The 14,303-nt window shown below is 33.6% G+C and overlaps 1 protein-coding gene across 1 annotated transcript; it reads left to right on the top strand.

Annotated features, from left to right (window-relative positions):
• Positions 1–7,458: 7,458 nt before the first annotated feature.
• On the top strand, positions 7,459–12,888 carry LOC104908020 (uncharacterized). The gene is made up of 3 exons (XM_010697066.3): positions 7,459–7,619; positions 11,113–11,266; positions 12,597–12,888. The coding sequence occupies exons 1-3, from the start codon at positions 7,617–7,619 to the stop codon at positions 12,641–12,643; spliced, it is 204 nt and encodes a 67-aa protein (XP_010695368.1). The 5' UTR covers positions 7,459–7,616; the 3' UTR covers positions 12,644–12,888.
• The last annotated feature ends 1,415 nt before the right edge of the window (positions 12,889–14,303 follow it).

Here is a 14,303-nt window from a genome sequence, read left to right as displayed (position 1 = left end):
AACCCATTTGTATTAGTTGTGTCTCTTCTGTCTTCTCTTCAGTACTCATTAAGTGGGGTATGAATGGAAATCCAAGTCAAGTCTATCACTATATCAGGAAATGTATTACGCTTTTGACATCCAAACAATATTCTGACTATAGTTTCCAGATGAAGCAACTATAGCTTCCTTTTAGTTAGGGACATGTTCATTTACTATGATTTTAGGTGTTTTAAGACTTCAATTCCGTCAAACTAAGCTTCATATATAGTTTAGTTTTAGTGTAGCTAAATCCTCATGAAATCTGTAATACAATTAAATTTATCATAGTAGTAGAAAGTTATAATAATACCAAATCAAGTCTAATTATTCATTATGTCCACAATAATCCAAAACCAAGTTTCAATTCCTCCCAATATAGACATTTTACACTTGGAACTAACTATAGTCAATTGACACATTCAAGTTGATTCAAGGTAATATCTCAAAGTTCAACAAACCACTGACCTATTAGAATTTAACGTATCAAGGCACAATTTTAACTTTTTTCAATCATGAACAAGCAAGAACTGTATACTCACTGTTAATTTTTAGATTATATGAAAATGGGTCTGGGTAACCCAATAAGGAGGAGGAGAGTTTAGCCCACTTACAAGGTAGGAGGTTCCATCCTAAAACCAATTGGTGATAGGAGGAGTAACTCCTAATCTTATAAAGTGGTTTATTCTCTCCTCTTTCTCCAATGTGGGACACTCACAAGTGGGCATTTAATGGGTTTTAACATACCCCCTCACTTGTGAGTGTCTTTAGAATTTAAAGCTAATTGGAAAGGTAATCAGAAATAATCCTCTTAGGGGCTGGACATCCTGTCTAGGTAAATCCTTACCCAGTTGCTTGATTAGAGGCCCAGTTTAGAAAAGACCCACAACTAGGGCTCTGATACCATGTTAATTTTTAGATTATATGAAAATGGGTATGGGTAACCCAATAAGGAGGAGGAGAGTTTAGTCCGCTTATAAGCTAGGAGGTTTCATCCTAAAACCAATTGGTGATAGGAGGAGTAACTCCTACTCTTATAAAGTGGTTTATTCTCTCCTCTTTCTCCAATGTGGGACACTCACAAGTGGGCATTTAATGGGTTTCAACACTCACAATCAAACATTCTTCAAGCCAACAAATTAACTCAATCTTCAAATTCACCAAAAAGAAAAGAAAAGAAAAGATGGATGGTAAGTGTGGCACCTCATGATGGATCTCGATAGAGCGGCAACACCGCAGGACAGTGGCGGCAACAACACCGCACGCCAATGGAGGCCACAACAACACGCACAACAACAGCACTGCCAATTCGCGAAACTAACCGCGACCACAAGAACAAAGGAGGGAGAAGATTGGGTCATCAGTAGCTTGCGGCGGGGAGGCGGCGAACGAATCTCGGCCAGTTGAAGGCCATGAAAGCGCAGCACCGGCGAGAAAGATTCGAAGAGGGAGAGACAGGAAGAGTGATGAGGGTTTGGAGTTTTGGGGGAAAATGAAAACCGAGGTAGAAAGATCAAGACCTTGGTGCTTTGGGGTTTTTCAATTAACCGACGTGGGGGGTTTTTGGATTTTGCATTTTACTTTCTATCACAATCCAAATGTCTCCCGCACAACTTACTAATTTAATTTTGTAAATGTTTGCAAATATAATATATTACCATATAACTATATCCAACTTAACTCCATCTTATCCAAACTCGATTTCACAAAATATAATAGTATACTTAAGCTAATAAGATATTGGGTTTTTCTACGTTATGCCCTTGTTTTTTTTCATTTTCTACGTTGTACCCCATCTTTTTGAAATTTCTACACTATGCCCTTATGTTATCTATTTTTAATACAAAATGTCATTGCCGTTAAGTGAATGTTATGTGTCCCGTTAGTGAAATTAATAATGATTAATTAATTGAATTAATTTGAGTAGCTGTTAAAAAAACATGAGAGAGAAACTTTCCCACCAAAAAAACTAGGGTTTGACTCCTTTTTATTAACTTCTTTCCCCTGCCCCAAATCTTAATCTTCTTCCTTTTCTCTTTGAAGCTCCTCTCCATCATCAACAATGTCAACTGCAAATTCTTCCTCAGTTGCGGCCTTGGAATGGGGTGGAGAATTAGGAATTTCTTCTAATAGTTTTGAAAGCCTTTCTGGAAGCTCTAACCCATTTTTAGCAAACTCAACACACATATCATTTAACACATCAATCATCAAACACTTATCAATATCATCTTTACTTAAAACAACATGATTTCCCAAATAATGTAATTTCAGTATCTTGTCTTCCATTTCTGCAAAATATTAAAACCACAACCACTGCAATAATTCAGGAAACGCAAGCGAAATCCTAAAAGTATCTTACGAGAACATGCAAAAAAGGCCTTTTTTTACTACACAAAAATCACATTTTTCATAAACTAAAGGTTGTAAGTTTTAGAACCATACCTAAGGAAAGGGATTTCACTTCAATTTCCGCAATTGAGTTCAAGAATTTTGCGCTCAAAAGACTCCCCCTTTAGCTAGGGTTCTTCAAAATTCAACCGCCATTATCTTCGTTGTTCAATTGCGCAAAATAAGGTAAATTTTTTGCTCTGGGATTTTGTTTTTGAGACAGAGTGCGAAGAAGAGGGAGTAAGGAAGTTGAATGATCAATACAAGAGAGAGAGAGGAGGGGTATTTTATTTTCTTTTTCTTTTGGTTCGAAAAAAATATAAAATTGACGGTAGGTGACACATTTAATGCCAAACCTAACGCCCGTCATTAATAAGCCCTCATTAATGGCATTTTGTATTAAAAATAGATAACACAAGGGCACAGTGTAGAAATTCCAAAAAGATGGGGTACAATGTAGAAAATAAAAAAACACGAGAGCATAACGTTGAAAAACCCTAAAATATTTAACTTATGATTTATAGTTAAACGCGTCTAAGGTATTACATGCTATATATAAATAACATATAATATCAACACCGACACAACACTAGAAGATATTAAATTTAAAAATTAAAATATTTCAAGAAAACCGATTTTACTTAGAAATAGTCTCCTTTCTCACAACAAGAAGAATATATATGTACACTATAAGATTATATTGAAAGAAAATTGAATTAAAAAATTAAAATATTTCAAGGAAACCGGTTTTACATAGAAGTAGTCTCCTATTTCACAACAAGTTTTTCAATACGTGAAATAGTTAAACGTAAGAGACTGGTTTTGAATAATCAATGGTTTTCTATATCTAAGCAATGAGTTAGTAATCTCAACTATTCTCTTATGGATGGTCTCTTTGGCCTTTAATCAAAGATCCAGTAATTACATAGCATAAAAAAGTGATTGGATGAAAATATACATAAAACGTCATTTATTTTTTTGGTGTGAAATTTCAGCAGATTGTCACAAGCCAAAGAACGCAAAAAAAAATTGATTACTCGATGCATCATTCAATCGCAAGGTATCTCTTGATTCTCTTATACAATACTAAAATAGTTCACAACGAATAAATCATATGAATTAATAACAATTTTTGTGTGAGTTTTATTCAGGTTAGTAAGTATAATAGCACATAAATCGTCAAACAAATATCAGGGTAGAAGAGGCACTTGCAACTGAATCACCAGTGAAGAATTGGACGCAACGAACAACACATTCACCGGGTTATTATTTGTAAATTTTAATTACTCAATTGATGACAAATTACGAAATTATGTCATGCTTTCTTTTTTCCGTTCTTATCTAGCATTTAAAAAACATACTTCTTATTTGTTGTGACAATAAGTTCTAATGCATGTCATAGTAACAAAAAAAATATTTGAAAAAAGGGTTTTTTTGTCAGAAAGTACCTAATAAAACACAAGTTTTGTAAGGAATAACCTATTAATATTTTTTTGTCTAAAAAGACCTATTAAAATACTTACGGTTGTTAATAACAACCATTTTATGAATTTCATTCCAAAACACCAGATTAGGCGTTGATTGTAGATGAGCTTAGAACAGTGAGCTGTAAGACAGAAAGAATTCAAAGAGTCAATTGGAGTTAAAAAAAGTCAAAGTCGGAATTTGGTGTTTTGGCCTGAAATTCATAAAATAGTTGTTATTAACAACCGAAAATATTTTAATAGGTCTTTTAGACAAAATATATTATATTAGATCCTTTCCCATCAAACTTGTGCTTTAATACTCACGTAGTTAGCACAATGTACCAGTGAATCAAAACTCTAACATGTAATTGATGTAGACATTAAAGAATGATTAATGTAATTAGAACTTGAAACTTCAGCCCAGTGAATCAAAAATCAAATTAAATATGTAATTGATGTAGACATGCCGCCAATAATTTTGTCAACAAGTTTTTCTGGCTTCATATATTGCAATAAGCATTATATGATTTTATGCAGAGAATTTGTTGGAATTTTGATTGAATAACCGAAAATCAATTTGGGAGTTTTATAAATGGGGAAAAGTAGAGCAGGAAAAGGCAATTTACAGTTCGGCTATGTTGCATGCAAATTTCAGAGAGAGAGAGAGAGTGGAGGATGAGCAAACAATTTAGGGATGTTGGTGTCAGTAGATGGGAGGATGTATTGGCGGTGGTTTAGATTGTTAGGGCCTAAGGAGTCGAGAAATTTCAATGGTTGTTTACAGATAGTTGGGCCGAGAAAGTGATAAAACTTTCTCATGTTTGAGTGTTTGATTCAAATACTTGATTGATGATATAAAGTTATAAACAAACAAACCAAACCTTGATTTGCATAATAAACAGGGAAAAAAAAATTAAGTTCAACAATATGAATCATATATGGGTAGCTTTGACTTTTAATATATAAACTATCAGTTTATGAAACTTTATAAAAGGCTAAAATAAAAACCTCCCAATGAATAATTATCAACATTTAATAATCTTTGTTATAAATAATATAATCAGTACCTTTAGGCTTTATTATTCGCTACCCACAATTTTATATTTTCAAATGTCAAATATGCATGCCCCGTCAATTCAAGGCTCTTTTCCATGCTTACCGCAACTGCCACCTTTAAACCGAGGCTTTTATAAAAGTAAACGCTTATTGATATAATTCACCCATTCCAAATGGGGGAGGATTGCAATTTCGAAACTAACTTATTGTTGTCTTCCTAAATAGTTGATACCGAGCTTATTATCATTGTCCTTTTGCACTTATTTTTGTCTTTGTATGTGATGGAGATGCAATATTTTTCTCCCGTAAAATATGCTTTTAATGAGGTGATTTGCTCTACATCATTCGTGATTTTAATTAGTTTTAACAAATCATGGTTTAGGACTATTCAGCATATAAGTAAACTTCTATATGTTAAAAACACTAAATTTATGTTAATCTAAATATCTCTATTATAAAGAAAATTTTATGGTGTTATGAGGACGTCTATGCCAACAACCAAGGTTTGTGGGTTTTTTTTATCCATCATATTCTTCATTGTTGACTCTAATTGATTAGCATATTTATTTTATTTAGATATGCACTTATAAAACTTAGATAAGAATTTCGCACGAATAACATGTATATAAGACTAGTATCTCTATTATATAAGTCAAGGGAGGAGCAATGATGCCCTTAAATTTACTTAATTGCCCCTCTAGAACAGAAATATTACAAATTTCCACATATAAACTTGCCAAAAAAATCAATCGAATCTTTATTAAACTCAATCAACTCATATAAAAGCTCAGTTACATAAACTTGTCAATAAAAAAGATCATAATCAAGAACTTACTAAATATTAATACCATACACAATTAACAAAAAAAAAAATGCATGGCATTCTCATTGCATAGACAACTCAAATTCAAACTCAAAACAATTTTTCCATAACACCAACATAATTACAAAAGCAAACTCCAAACTAAAAAAAATCAGTTTTCTTCATAGATTGGAGTTTCATGACATTCTCAAATATGACATTCTTGCGGATACTTTACTGTTAATCAGGTATGCAGTTCATTATTGAACATAAAAATATGTGTAATGTTCTATATTCAGTAAATCGGAAGAATTAATACATAATACATGGTTGCTAAATGCAACCTCACTTTACTATACACAATCCAGTAAACTATCTAAGAATCCCGTCAGAACTCCATTCACCATCTACCAATTTTTGCCTACTTTCTCCCTCTATCATTTCTCAAGCTTTTTTTTTAGGATTGTACCAAATTTAATTTCTAAGAATTCCTCAATTTTCGAGTGATTTCTCCATAACAACACAACAAATTCAGTTATTTGTCTTTCTCCCTTCTCCATTTTCGTGGTTTTGTCTTCCTCCTTCCTCCATTCTCATGATTTCCCTTCCTCCTTTCTCCATTTTCGTGGTTTCAAAACAGCAAACAACAAATTGTAAGTTAAAATTTGAAAAGAAACTGCGAAAATTATTGAAGGCTCGAATTTACTGTTTCGTGCAATATGCACGAAACAAAATAGATTTGTTTTGTGCAATCTGCATGAAACAGAATAGACTGTTTCGTCCAATCTGCACGAAACAGACTAATTGAGTTCGTGTAAATTGCACAAAATAAGGCAAATCGATGCATAATAATCGCCCAACAATGCTAATGACGAAAAAATTGAACAACATACATCAGATTAAAATTCGTTTGAGTCAAAATTATCGTCTATTGAGTATCAGATAAAAATTTGTGAATTAGGTCTTCTATGAAGTTTTTTCCTCTAACAGTTAGAAAGGAGGAAAGAATATTTTTAGAGAGCAAGGTTTTTTTTAGAAAGAATATGATAATAAAGGTTTTTTGGGTTGCGTTAGTAAAGTGAGGTTGCGTTTAGTAACCCTCAATTAATATATCTAAACTCATTTACAAAAAACTAATATTAGAAATCACTTAGAACCTTTTGGTTAGTTTTTTAAATTAGCAAATTAATAGACCTAAATTCATCTAACTATTGATCATTCACATTTTAGGAGTAATCATAACTATAATACTATGAAGTACTCCCTCCATTTCATTTTAATCTACACACTTACACTTTTCACGCATGCTAACGCAAAACTTTGAGGACATATATCTTTAGTTTTGTATTTGTAAAAATTATAAAAAGTACATATTAATAAAATACATGTTATGATGAATCTAACAAGATCCCACATGACTATATTTTCATCCGCGTATAAATCACAAATGACGATCAAAGTGAAATTTGTGAATAGTGTAAAATATCAAAGTGTAACAATGAATATGAAACAGAGGAGTATATAATAACACGTTTTGAAATTGACGCACGTATTGCGTGCAGATAAGAATATATATATTACTATAAGGTATGAATTATGGTAAGATTAGGATTTAGGAGTTAAATGTGTGTATGACTTTTTCTTTTAAATAAACTCGATAGATTATTGAATGACGGATGACCTCTTTGCATCGTCTATAAGTTACAACTTTTGAAAGTCTTAAGACTATTTTTTCGACCTTTCAAAAAAAAAAAAAAAAAAAAAAAACTATTTTTTCTAACTACTTCCGTTCCCGACTGATCTTCTTCAATTTAGCACACAGGGAAACCAATAAGTAAACGTCTCTCTCGCGTGCGCCACCTGCTTTTCAGATCTCGACTCTAATCATGGTATTTCTCACTAATCTCCATTATTTTCCGCAAGATTTCTGAACTTCTTTATATTTTCATCTTTTCCTTTTCTAATATTTGTTCAGCGAATTGGTGATTTTATATTATGTTTTACTTCTATTTTGGTCAATTAACCTAGATCTAGATTTCCACCATTAAATTAGTGAGCTAAACAATTGTTTTGTTGTGTATATGACTATAGTTTTTTCGGAAATTTTTGATCTTTTTCCATATTGGATGTAGTATCACGATCAAATTAATGTTTAACTACTGAAGAATGGGGGTGAAGTAATCGGTTCAGAATAAATTAAGATTTTGGGTTGCTTTTAATTTTAGTCTACAACATAATTGTGCTATGTTTAAGGAGCGAGGGAGTTTTCTGAGGGGCTCTTAAATTTTGCTTCTAAGACGTATGATACGTAAATTATTGTCTTCAATTCATAGCTACATTTTGATGTTAAGAGCTGAATAGAGATCATTCGTAGGGCCGTGATCTCTGTCAAGATTGGGGAAGAAGAGACATGGTAATGGTGTTATTTGCGCTTATGTACCTAATTCGAGTGAATGGTTAGCGCCCAAGATGTAGAGGGTTAAATATCATAGCCATCCAGTGATGGGGCTTCCCGGGAGACTTGGGGAGATTTTGAGAACTTAAAAGTTCTTAAGGATAGGAGTCGTGATGACGGAAATTAGGGTAGAGGGAGGCGTGAGTCATACATTATTGCTAATTGTGTAGATTCTAGAAGCAAGTATTATCGGTTGAAATTCTGAAAGATCTTTGAATATTGTTTGCACTATGGGCTTCCAAACAAAGCAAAGTATTTACAATGAGTATAAGTGTTAGGTTTATTCAATTTGCACATCACTAGTGGGTCTACTTTCCGTTTATCAAAGAGTTAGAAATAAGTGATTTTGAGTTTCTGCAATCCTTTTGATAGAAAGCAAAGAGTTATGTCGTTGAGGAAGTTAGATAAGATTACCTTGTGATTCATTGGTAAAATACTAGGGTGCTTTTTAGCAATAGCCCCCGAAGACTTTGAGCTTGAGAGGCATCTAGATGAAAGATTTAGCCTTCTTCCATATTAGAGGTGATGTATCATCCTGTTGCTGAGCAAGCCAAGAATAATAAATGCAGTTGGATTGGTACAACCCTAACCAGAATTGTTAAAGAAATGAATTGGTGAGTAAGAAAATTTGAATGTGATTAGCCTAGTAGGGGTTCTAATTGGACCAAAAGTGATTTGTCCTACTTTTGAGAGGTTGAAATATAATTGGCCATCGTAAGGTTTAAATTGTTTATTTATCGTGGTTCCAAGTATAATCTTTTCATAACACAATTAATCTACAAGCATGCATTATGAGATGGTACTGGTAGTCACACATGTTTAATTCAAGTGCTCATGTTTAGCTAAAACAAGTCCATAGGTAATTCTTTTTAGTCAAATCATGAACTTTTTCTGTATCTAGTTTTGAAGTGAACCAATCATATTGTTTTATTTAACATATATAACATCCCATGGACAATAGGAGTGTTATCTTGGATAGTTGTATAGCATTTTTTGGGACAAAGGTGTTTCAGCAAGGTTTAATGAGATATTATGAAATGGATTAAGATGATTGGCAAATACTTTTGCTATAGCTCTCTATAAAGTCAGACGTAAGCTGATATGTCTTCAGAAGAAGAGACTGACTCTATCACGCTGTTGGATTTTGGATATGAGCTTTATTAGTGTATGGTTCAATTGCTTCAGTGAGGTATCATTTGGGGTAGGGGGGTTGGAGCATTGAGTGGTTTGCTGAATCATAACCATAATAGCATTGAATGTATGAAAATATCTAGCATCAAATCCATTGGAGCCAAATAAAACGCTTCGTATCATTTTCCATATTACAAGTTCTGTGAGTCCGTCTTTTTCTAAGGTATATCACTGTATTTGAACAATGCATCTGTATTTTGGCTGGTGACGTGGTCCCAAGAAAAATAATATTTTGTATACTCTGTTAAAATAAGAAAGTTTATCTCTTTTTGGTCCTCTACTTATTCCCTTTTCGTCAAATTGGGAGTTTCAGTCCCATTGAGTAAAGCTAAAACTGTCTTGCATTCTTTTGCAATAAGACTTCCTCAAAGAGAGTAACTGTTCTCTCGGTCTAAGGAGACGTGCAGATTTGAGAAGGTGCTATATATATTGCTGTTCTGTTGGTTCTGGTAAAATTTAAGTTGCATTTTTCCATATTGAGTATAATTCCATTGCTTGAATGCAGTTTAAATTAGTTGCACCAAAGAGCCATTAACTTGTTATTACCAATGTTTGGTGACAATGCTCATAGTTTGTCAGCCAGTGGCAAATGCATTTTAATAGTGAAATATGGCTTTCTATGACCAGTTTGGGTTTCAACGTGAAGTATGAAGAGTAACTGGGGTAGAATCAGGACTAGAAAAATGTTCGTATGAAAATTTACCAGCGTTTAGACTATACCAAGTACCAAGAATTACCAACAATGCTGTGATCTAGGCGTCCAGAGATAGTTTGAGTACCTTTTTCTATGGATAATTGGGTCCTTGATTGGGAATGTCTAATGCAAGCCGTGAATAGCTGCAACTCCAAGTGTTTACATGGGAGTTACGTGGGGGTGGCACCTCACTTTTGTATGAGCTGGATGAAGTACTTTATAAACTCATCAATGGAACATCAAAAGTATTGATATTGGAAAGGTCATGTTATTTTTTATTTTAAATATGTTTATCAATTTCTGTGCACAGAGCACATAATACCTTTAAGCAAAAATTGTCGAGTAGATTTGTATTACTCCCTCTGTATGTTTTTAGTTGCTACATTATGTTTTTCCATTTTTCGAGACATAACTTCAAACCTTAATATTTTGAGTTATGTATAAGAGATAATTATATATTTGGAATTGAGAGAAATCAAACAAAATCTGGATGATTATGTTTTTCCTTTCGTATATAAAATTATAGGAAGTCAAAGTTGTCATGTGAATGGTACCCACAAATGAAATATAGCGACTAAAAAAAGACGGAGGGAGTATATAATATGCAAGTGTGTTAGGCAATGTCATGAATTAGTTTGATGCTTTCAATAGTCAACATATTTATGTTTCATGCCTATACACTTTGAGACATTCTTTTTTTTTTTACAGATTCGATTCCCCTTATAGTACAAAAACCATCCATTTCAGTGCCTATTAGTAGCTTTTTTTACCAATTTCGGATGAGCATTACCTATGATGTTATGATATCTTATATACAATGGTACCTTGTTGTAGTATCTATGTTTCTGCTTTGTTGATCTAATGTTATTGGCAACTTGGTCTACATAATCCTTGAACTTTTCTGGCTGAATCATGTGCTTCCTGAATAAAGCCTATATATGTGACAAAGTTTACTTCAAGAACTTCTGCTCAAAAGATGTCTGCATTCTCTTGTGATGAACAATCGACATTGTTTTAATCGTTCTTGTATTTGTATATACAGACAACTTCAAGACGTCTTGCAGATAGGAAGGTGGAGAAATTTGAAAAGAATGTCAAGAAAAGAGGTTTAGTTGAAAGCGCACCAAAGAAGGGAAATTCATATCCTGTTGGACCTGTGTTACTTGGATTTTTTGTGTTTGTTGTAATCGGATCATGTAAGCCCTTTTGCCTGTTCTCAATTGCCTTATAGCTAACTTTCAGTACAGTAATGTGCTTTGCATTTACTGCATCTCTATAACATCTCCTAGCACTCTAGATTCGGCTGAAGATTCCTTAATGGGATTAACCCCAGCTTATACACGCAAGTCCAAAAAATCTTGTGGACATGTGCACTAAACATCTCTCTGCCTTAATAGCTAGAATTGGGGGGGGGGGGGGGGTTGGATTTGGCTGCGTAACGGCGAACACATACTTCCATCTTAGAAGTTTTCTCCAAATCCGGCTTCTATTCCTGTGGAGTTTTCTGCATGCCTTACAATATGTGGGGAAAGGACTGGTGGGGTTTTCTTAGAAAATTTTCCTTGTTAGTTGCTTACATCATCTGCTTTTATGTATGCTGGGGTATGCTTTCCTATCAGGGCAAGGGCCTTCTAGTACCCTTGTGAAGGTTAAACTTCAGTGATTAGTTGGGAGTTGGGTATTTTCTCACGTTAGATAAATTATCTCCTTTTTGAACTCTGGTGTTATTTAGCATGTTTGTGGAGGTTGTTCATTCCTTTTTGTGGGTATTATTTAATGATTTGAATTTGCAGTAGATCTCGTCTTTTTCAGTAATAGTGAGTAGAGGATAGTAGTCTTGTATTGGTAGCGGGATGGATGAAGAGGACTATTTTAGGCCAAGTCATCTGGCACTGTGAACTTCCCTATTGTAGATGGACGATGGAACAAACAGTTTAAAGGATTCGCGGTTTCTTCAGTTTTGCTCTTATTAACTAGAGAATTGTATTAGGTTTTGAAAGTTGGTTTTCTCTTGCAATCATTATTCTATCATGCTAGGGAGAAGGAGAAGATGGAGAACGAAGCTGCAGATCGTATCATACTTTCAAGTTTCTTTCTAAAAGATTGTGTTCGGTATGGTAGCCTATTGCTTCTAATCGCAAACCCTTGAGGGTGGTGCTTTTTCCTCCATCCCAGTCATGCTCAAGACTAAAGCCTATGGGCTATTACTCCCTAGTTTTTGGATTTCTGGTGTCTTCCATATCTATCAATGAGGTCACTAGAAAACGCCACTAGTACTCAATGGCCAAAGTTCATTGCGTCAGATGGACCTAATCATATAGTCTGGTTTAGCAAAAACTTTAAGATATGCCTGCCTTTTTCTGGCCATAGCCTCTAGGCACATAATTTGTTTCTTGTAGTTTTTGTGCTGATTTGGTTTTGTTTATATTTTTTTTCTGTTGCATTTTTTTTCTAATTCTTTGTAAATATCTAACCTTTGTTGTTTCCTGTCTATTCTGATTTTTCGCTTCTCTCTGTCAATATCAGCTCTATTCCAGATTATCAGGACAGCCACTAGTGGAGGGATGGCTTAGAGATATCGAAACGTCTTGCAGCTGATAATGTAGACTATAACGTGTTCTACTTTTAGTTTGGGATGTCATGAAAATGTTGTTGCTGGTGTCTCTTAGAAATTATGTGAAGGTTAATTATATGCTGAGATTATTGTGGAAATTTAGTTTTGTATTTTTACGAGGTTAACACTTAGAAATTTTACATTCGTACTCGTGTAGTCATATGACTTCTATATAATATCTTGTGCAGAATTGGTTATTAGTAATTTTTCAATCCTCTTCTGCATTTGGTGATAATCGACGAGTGTGATGGGTTCAGCTATATAATCCCCAAAATCTTTGAGCAATTGTAGCTTGTATATAGGTGCCTTTGTTCCTGGTGTTAAAAGCTTTTCAAATTTCCTTGTGCTTTCCCGTTTGGTAGTTGGTTAAATGGTGGTAATGGGAATGAATTTGTGTGTAAATTTGTGAAAAATATCATTGTCCATTCTCATGGTAATGCTAATTTATCCTAAAGTGTCCACTTTCCTTCTTGAATTTTCATTCCAATCCAATACCACCTTGTAGGTGGTAATGAGTGGTAATGAAAATTGCTTCCCCTTGGAGATAAAAACACAAGTTTATGGGTGAGATTGCTTGCCCATGGAGAAAAAAATACCTCCCCATGGAGATTTTATGAGTGCTTCCCTAATAAAATTACACTTAAAATTCATTCCTATTACCGGAATTTATTAACTACCAAACGGGTCGTAAGTGAAACCACATCCTGTACATCTATGTGATGTACAAAATTCGCATATAGAAAAAGTAAAATCACAACAGTACATTTGAGGGCTGCAACAGTGTATAAGTGTCATTTTGATCATAAAAATGTCCACTTTATGTATATAATTTGTTCATTTTAGAGATCAAATAGAACTTCCTCATACAATGCACCTTGTTTGTTGCCAATTACACGTTCACCTCATGTAGGAATAATAGTGTAGTTATGGAATAGAAATGGGCGAATTGCATCTCGATCAAGAAATGGAAGCCTGTGTTGTGTTAAAACTTTAAAGTGAGATATATGTGTTTATATTAAAAGTTAATGTAAATCGTTCATAAAATGAATTGCCAAAAAATGAGATTAGGTAGTGTTTAGAAACTTGTATTTCATTTCAAATAATGGAATTGAAATCTGAAATTTAAAGTTTGTATTTCAATTCCTAGTCACTGTTTTGTAAAGGGGGTTTGATAGAGGAGAGAGAAATAGAGGTTTAATGAAGGAGGGAGAAAAAATATGGGTTTATTAAAGGAGATAGAAATAAATATTAAAAAGAGAATGAGTGAAGTTGGGATATAGATACTCATGGAGTTGGGATATGTATGAGGATATAATTTCAAATGACAAGGTAATAGCTTGAATTCAAAATTCTACTAATATAGGCTTTTGATAAGAATTTGCACAAATTCCATAATTTCAAATTCCATGCCATCCAAACAATAGATTTCATCCAAATCCAGGATTTGAAATGAAATCTTGCTATCCAAATATAGCATTAAGGAATTTAAACAAGAACTAGAATTCTAGTTTTTTATCTTTGAAACTTTACAGACTTTATTGTAGTGAAGTGTTAGATGTTAAAAATGAAACGAAACAACCCAATTATGATTAGAGTAGTTTCTCAAAGCCTAAAAAATG

The sequence above is a fragment of the Beta vulgaris genome, chromosome 5 (genome assembly GCF_026745355.1).
Source record: "Beta vulgaris subsp. vulgaris cultivar EL10 chromosome 5, EL10.2, whole genome shotgun sequence".
In the NCBI taxonomy this organism is placed as follows: domain Eukaryota; kingdom Viridiplantae; phylum Streptophyta; class Magnoliopsida; order Caryophyllales; family Amaranthaceae; genus Beta; species Beta vulgaris.
This window is presented reverse-complemented; position numbering and strand designations above follow the sequence as displayed.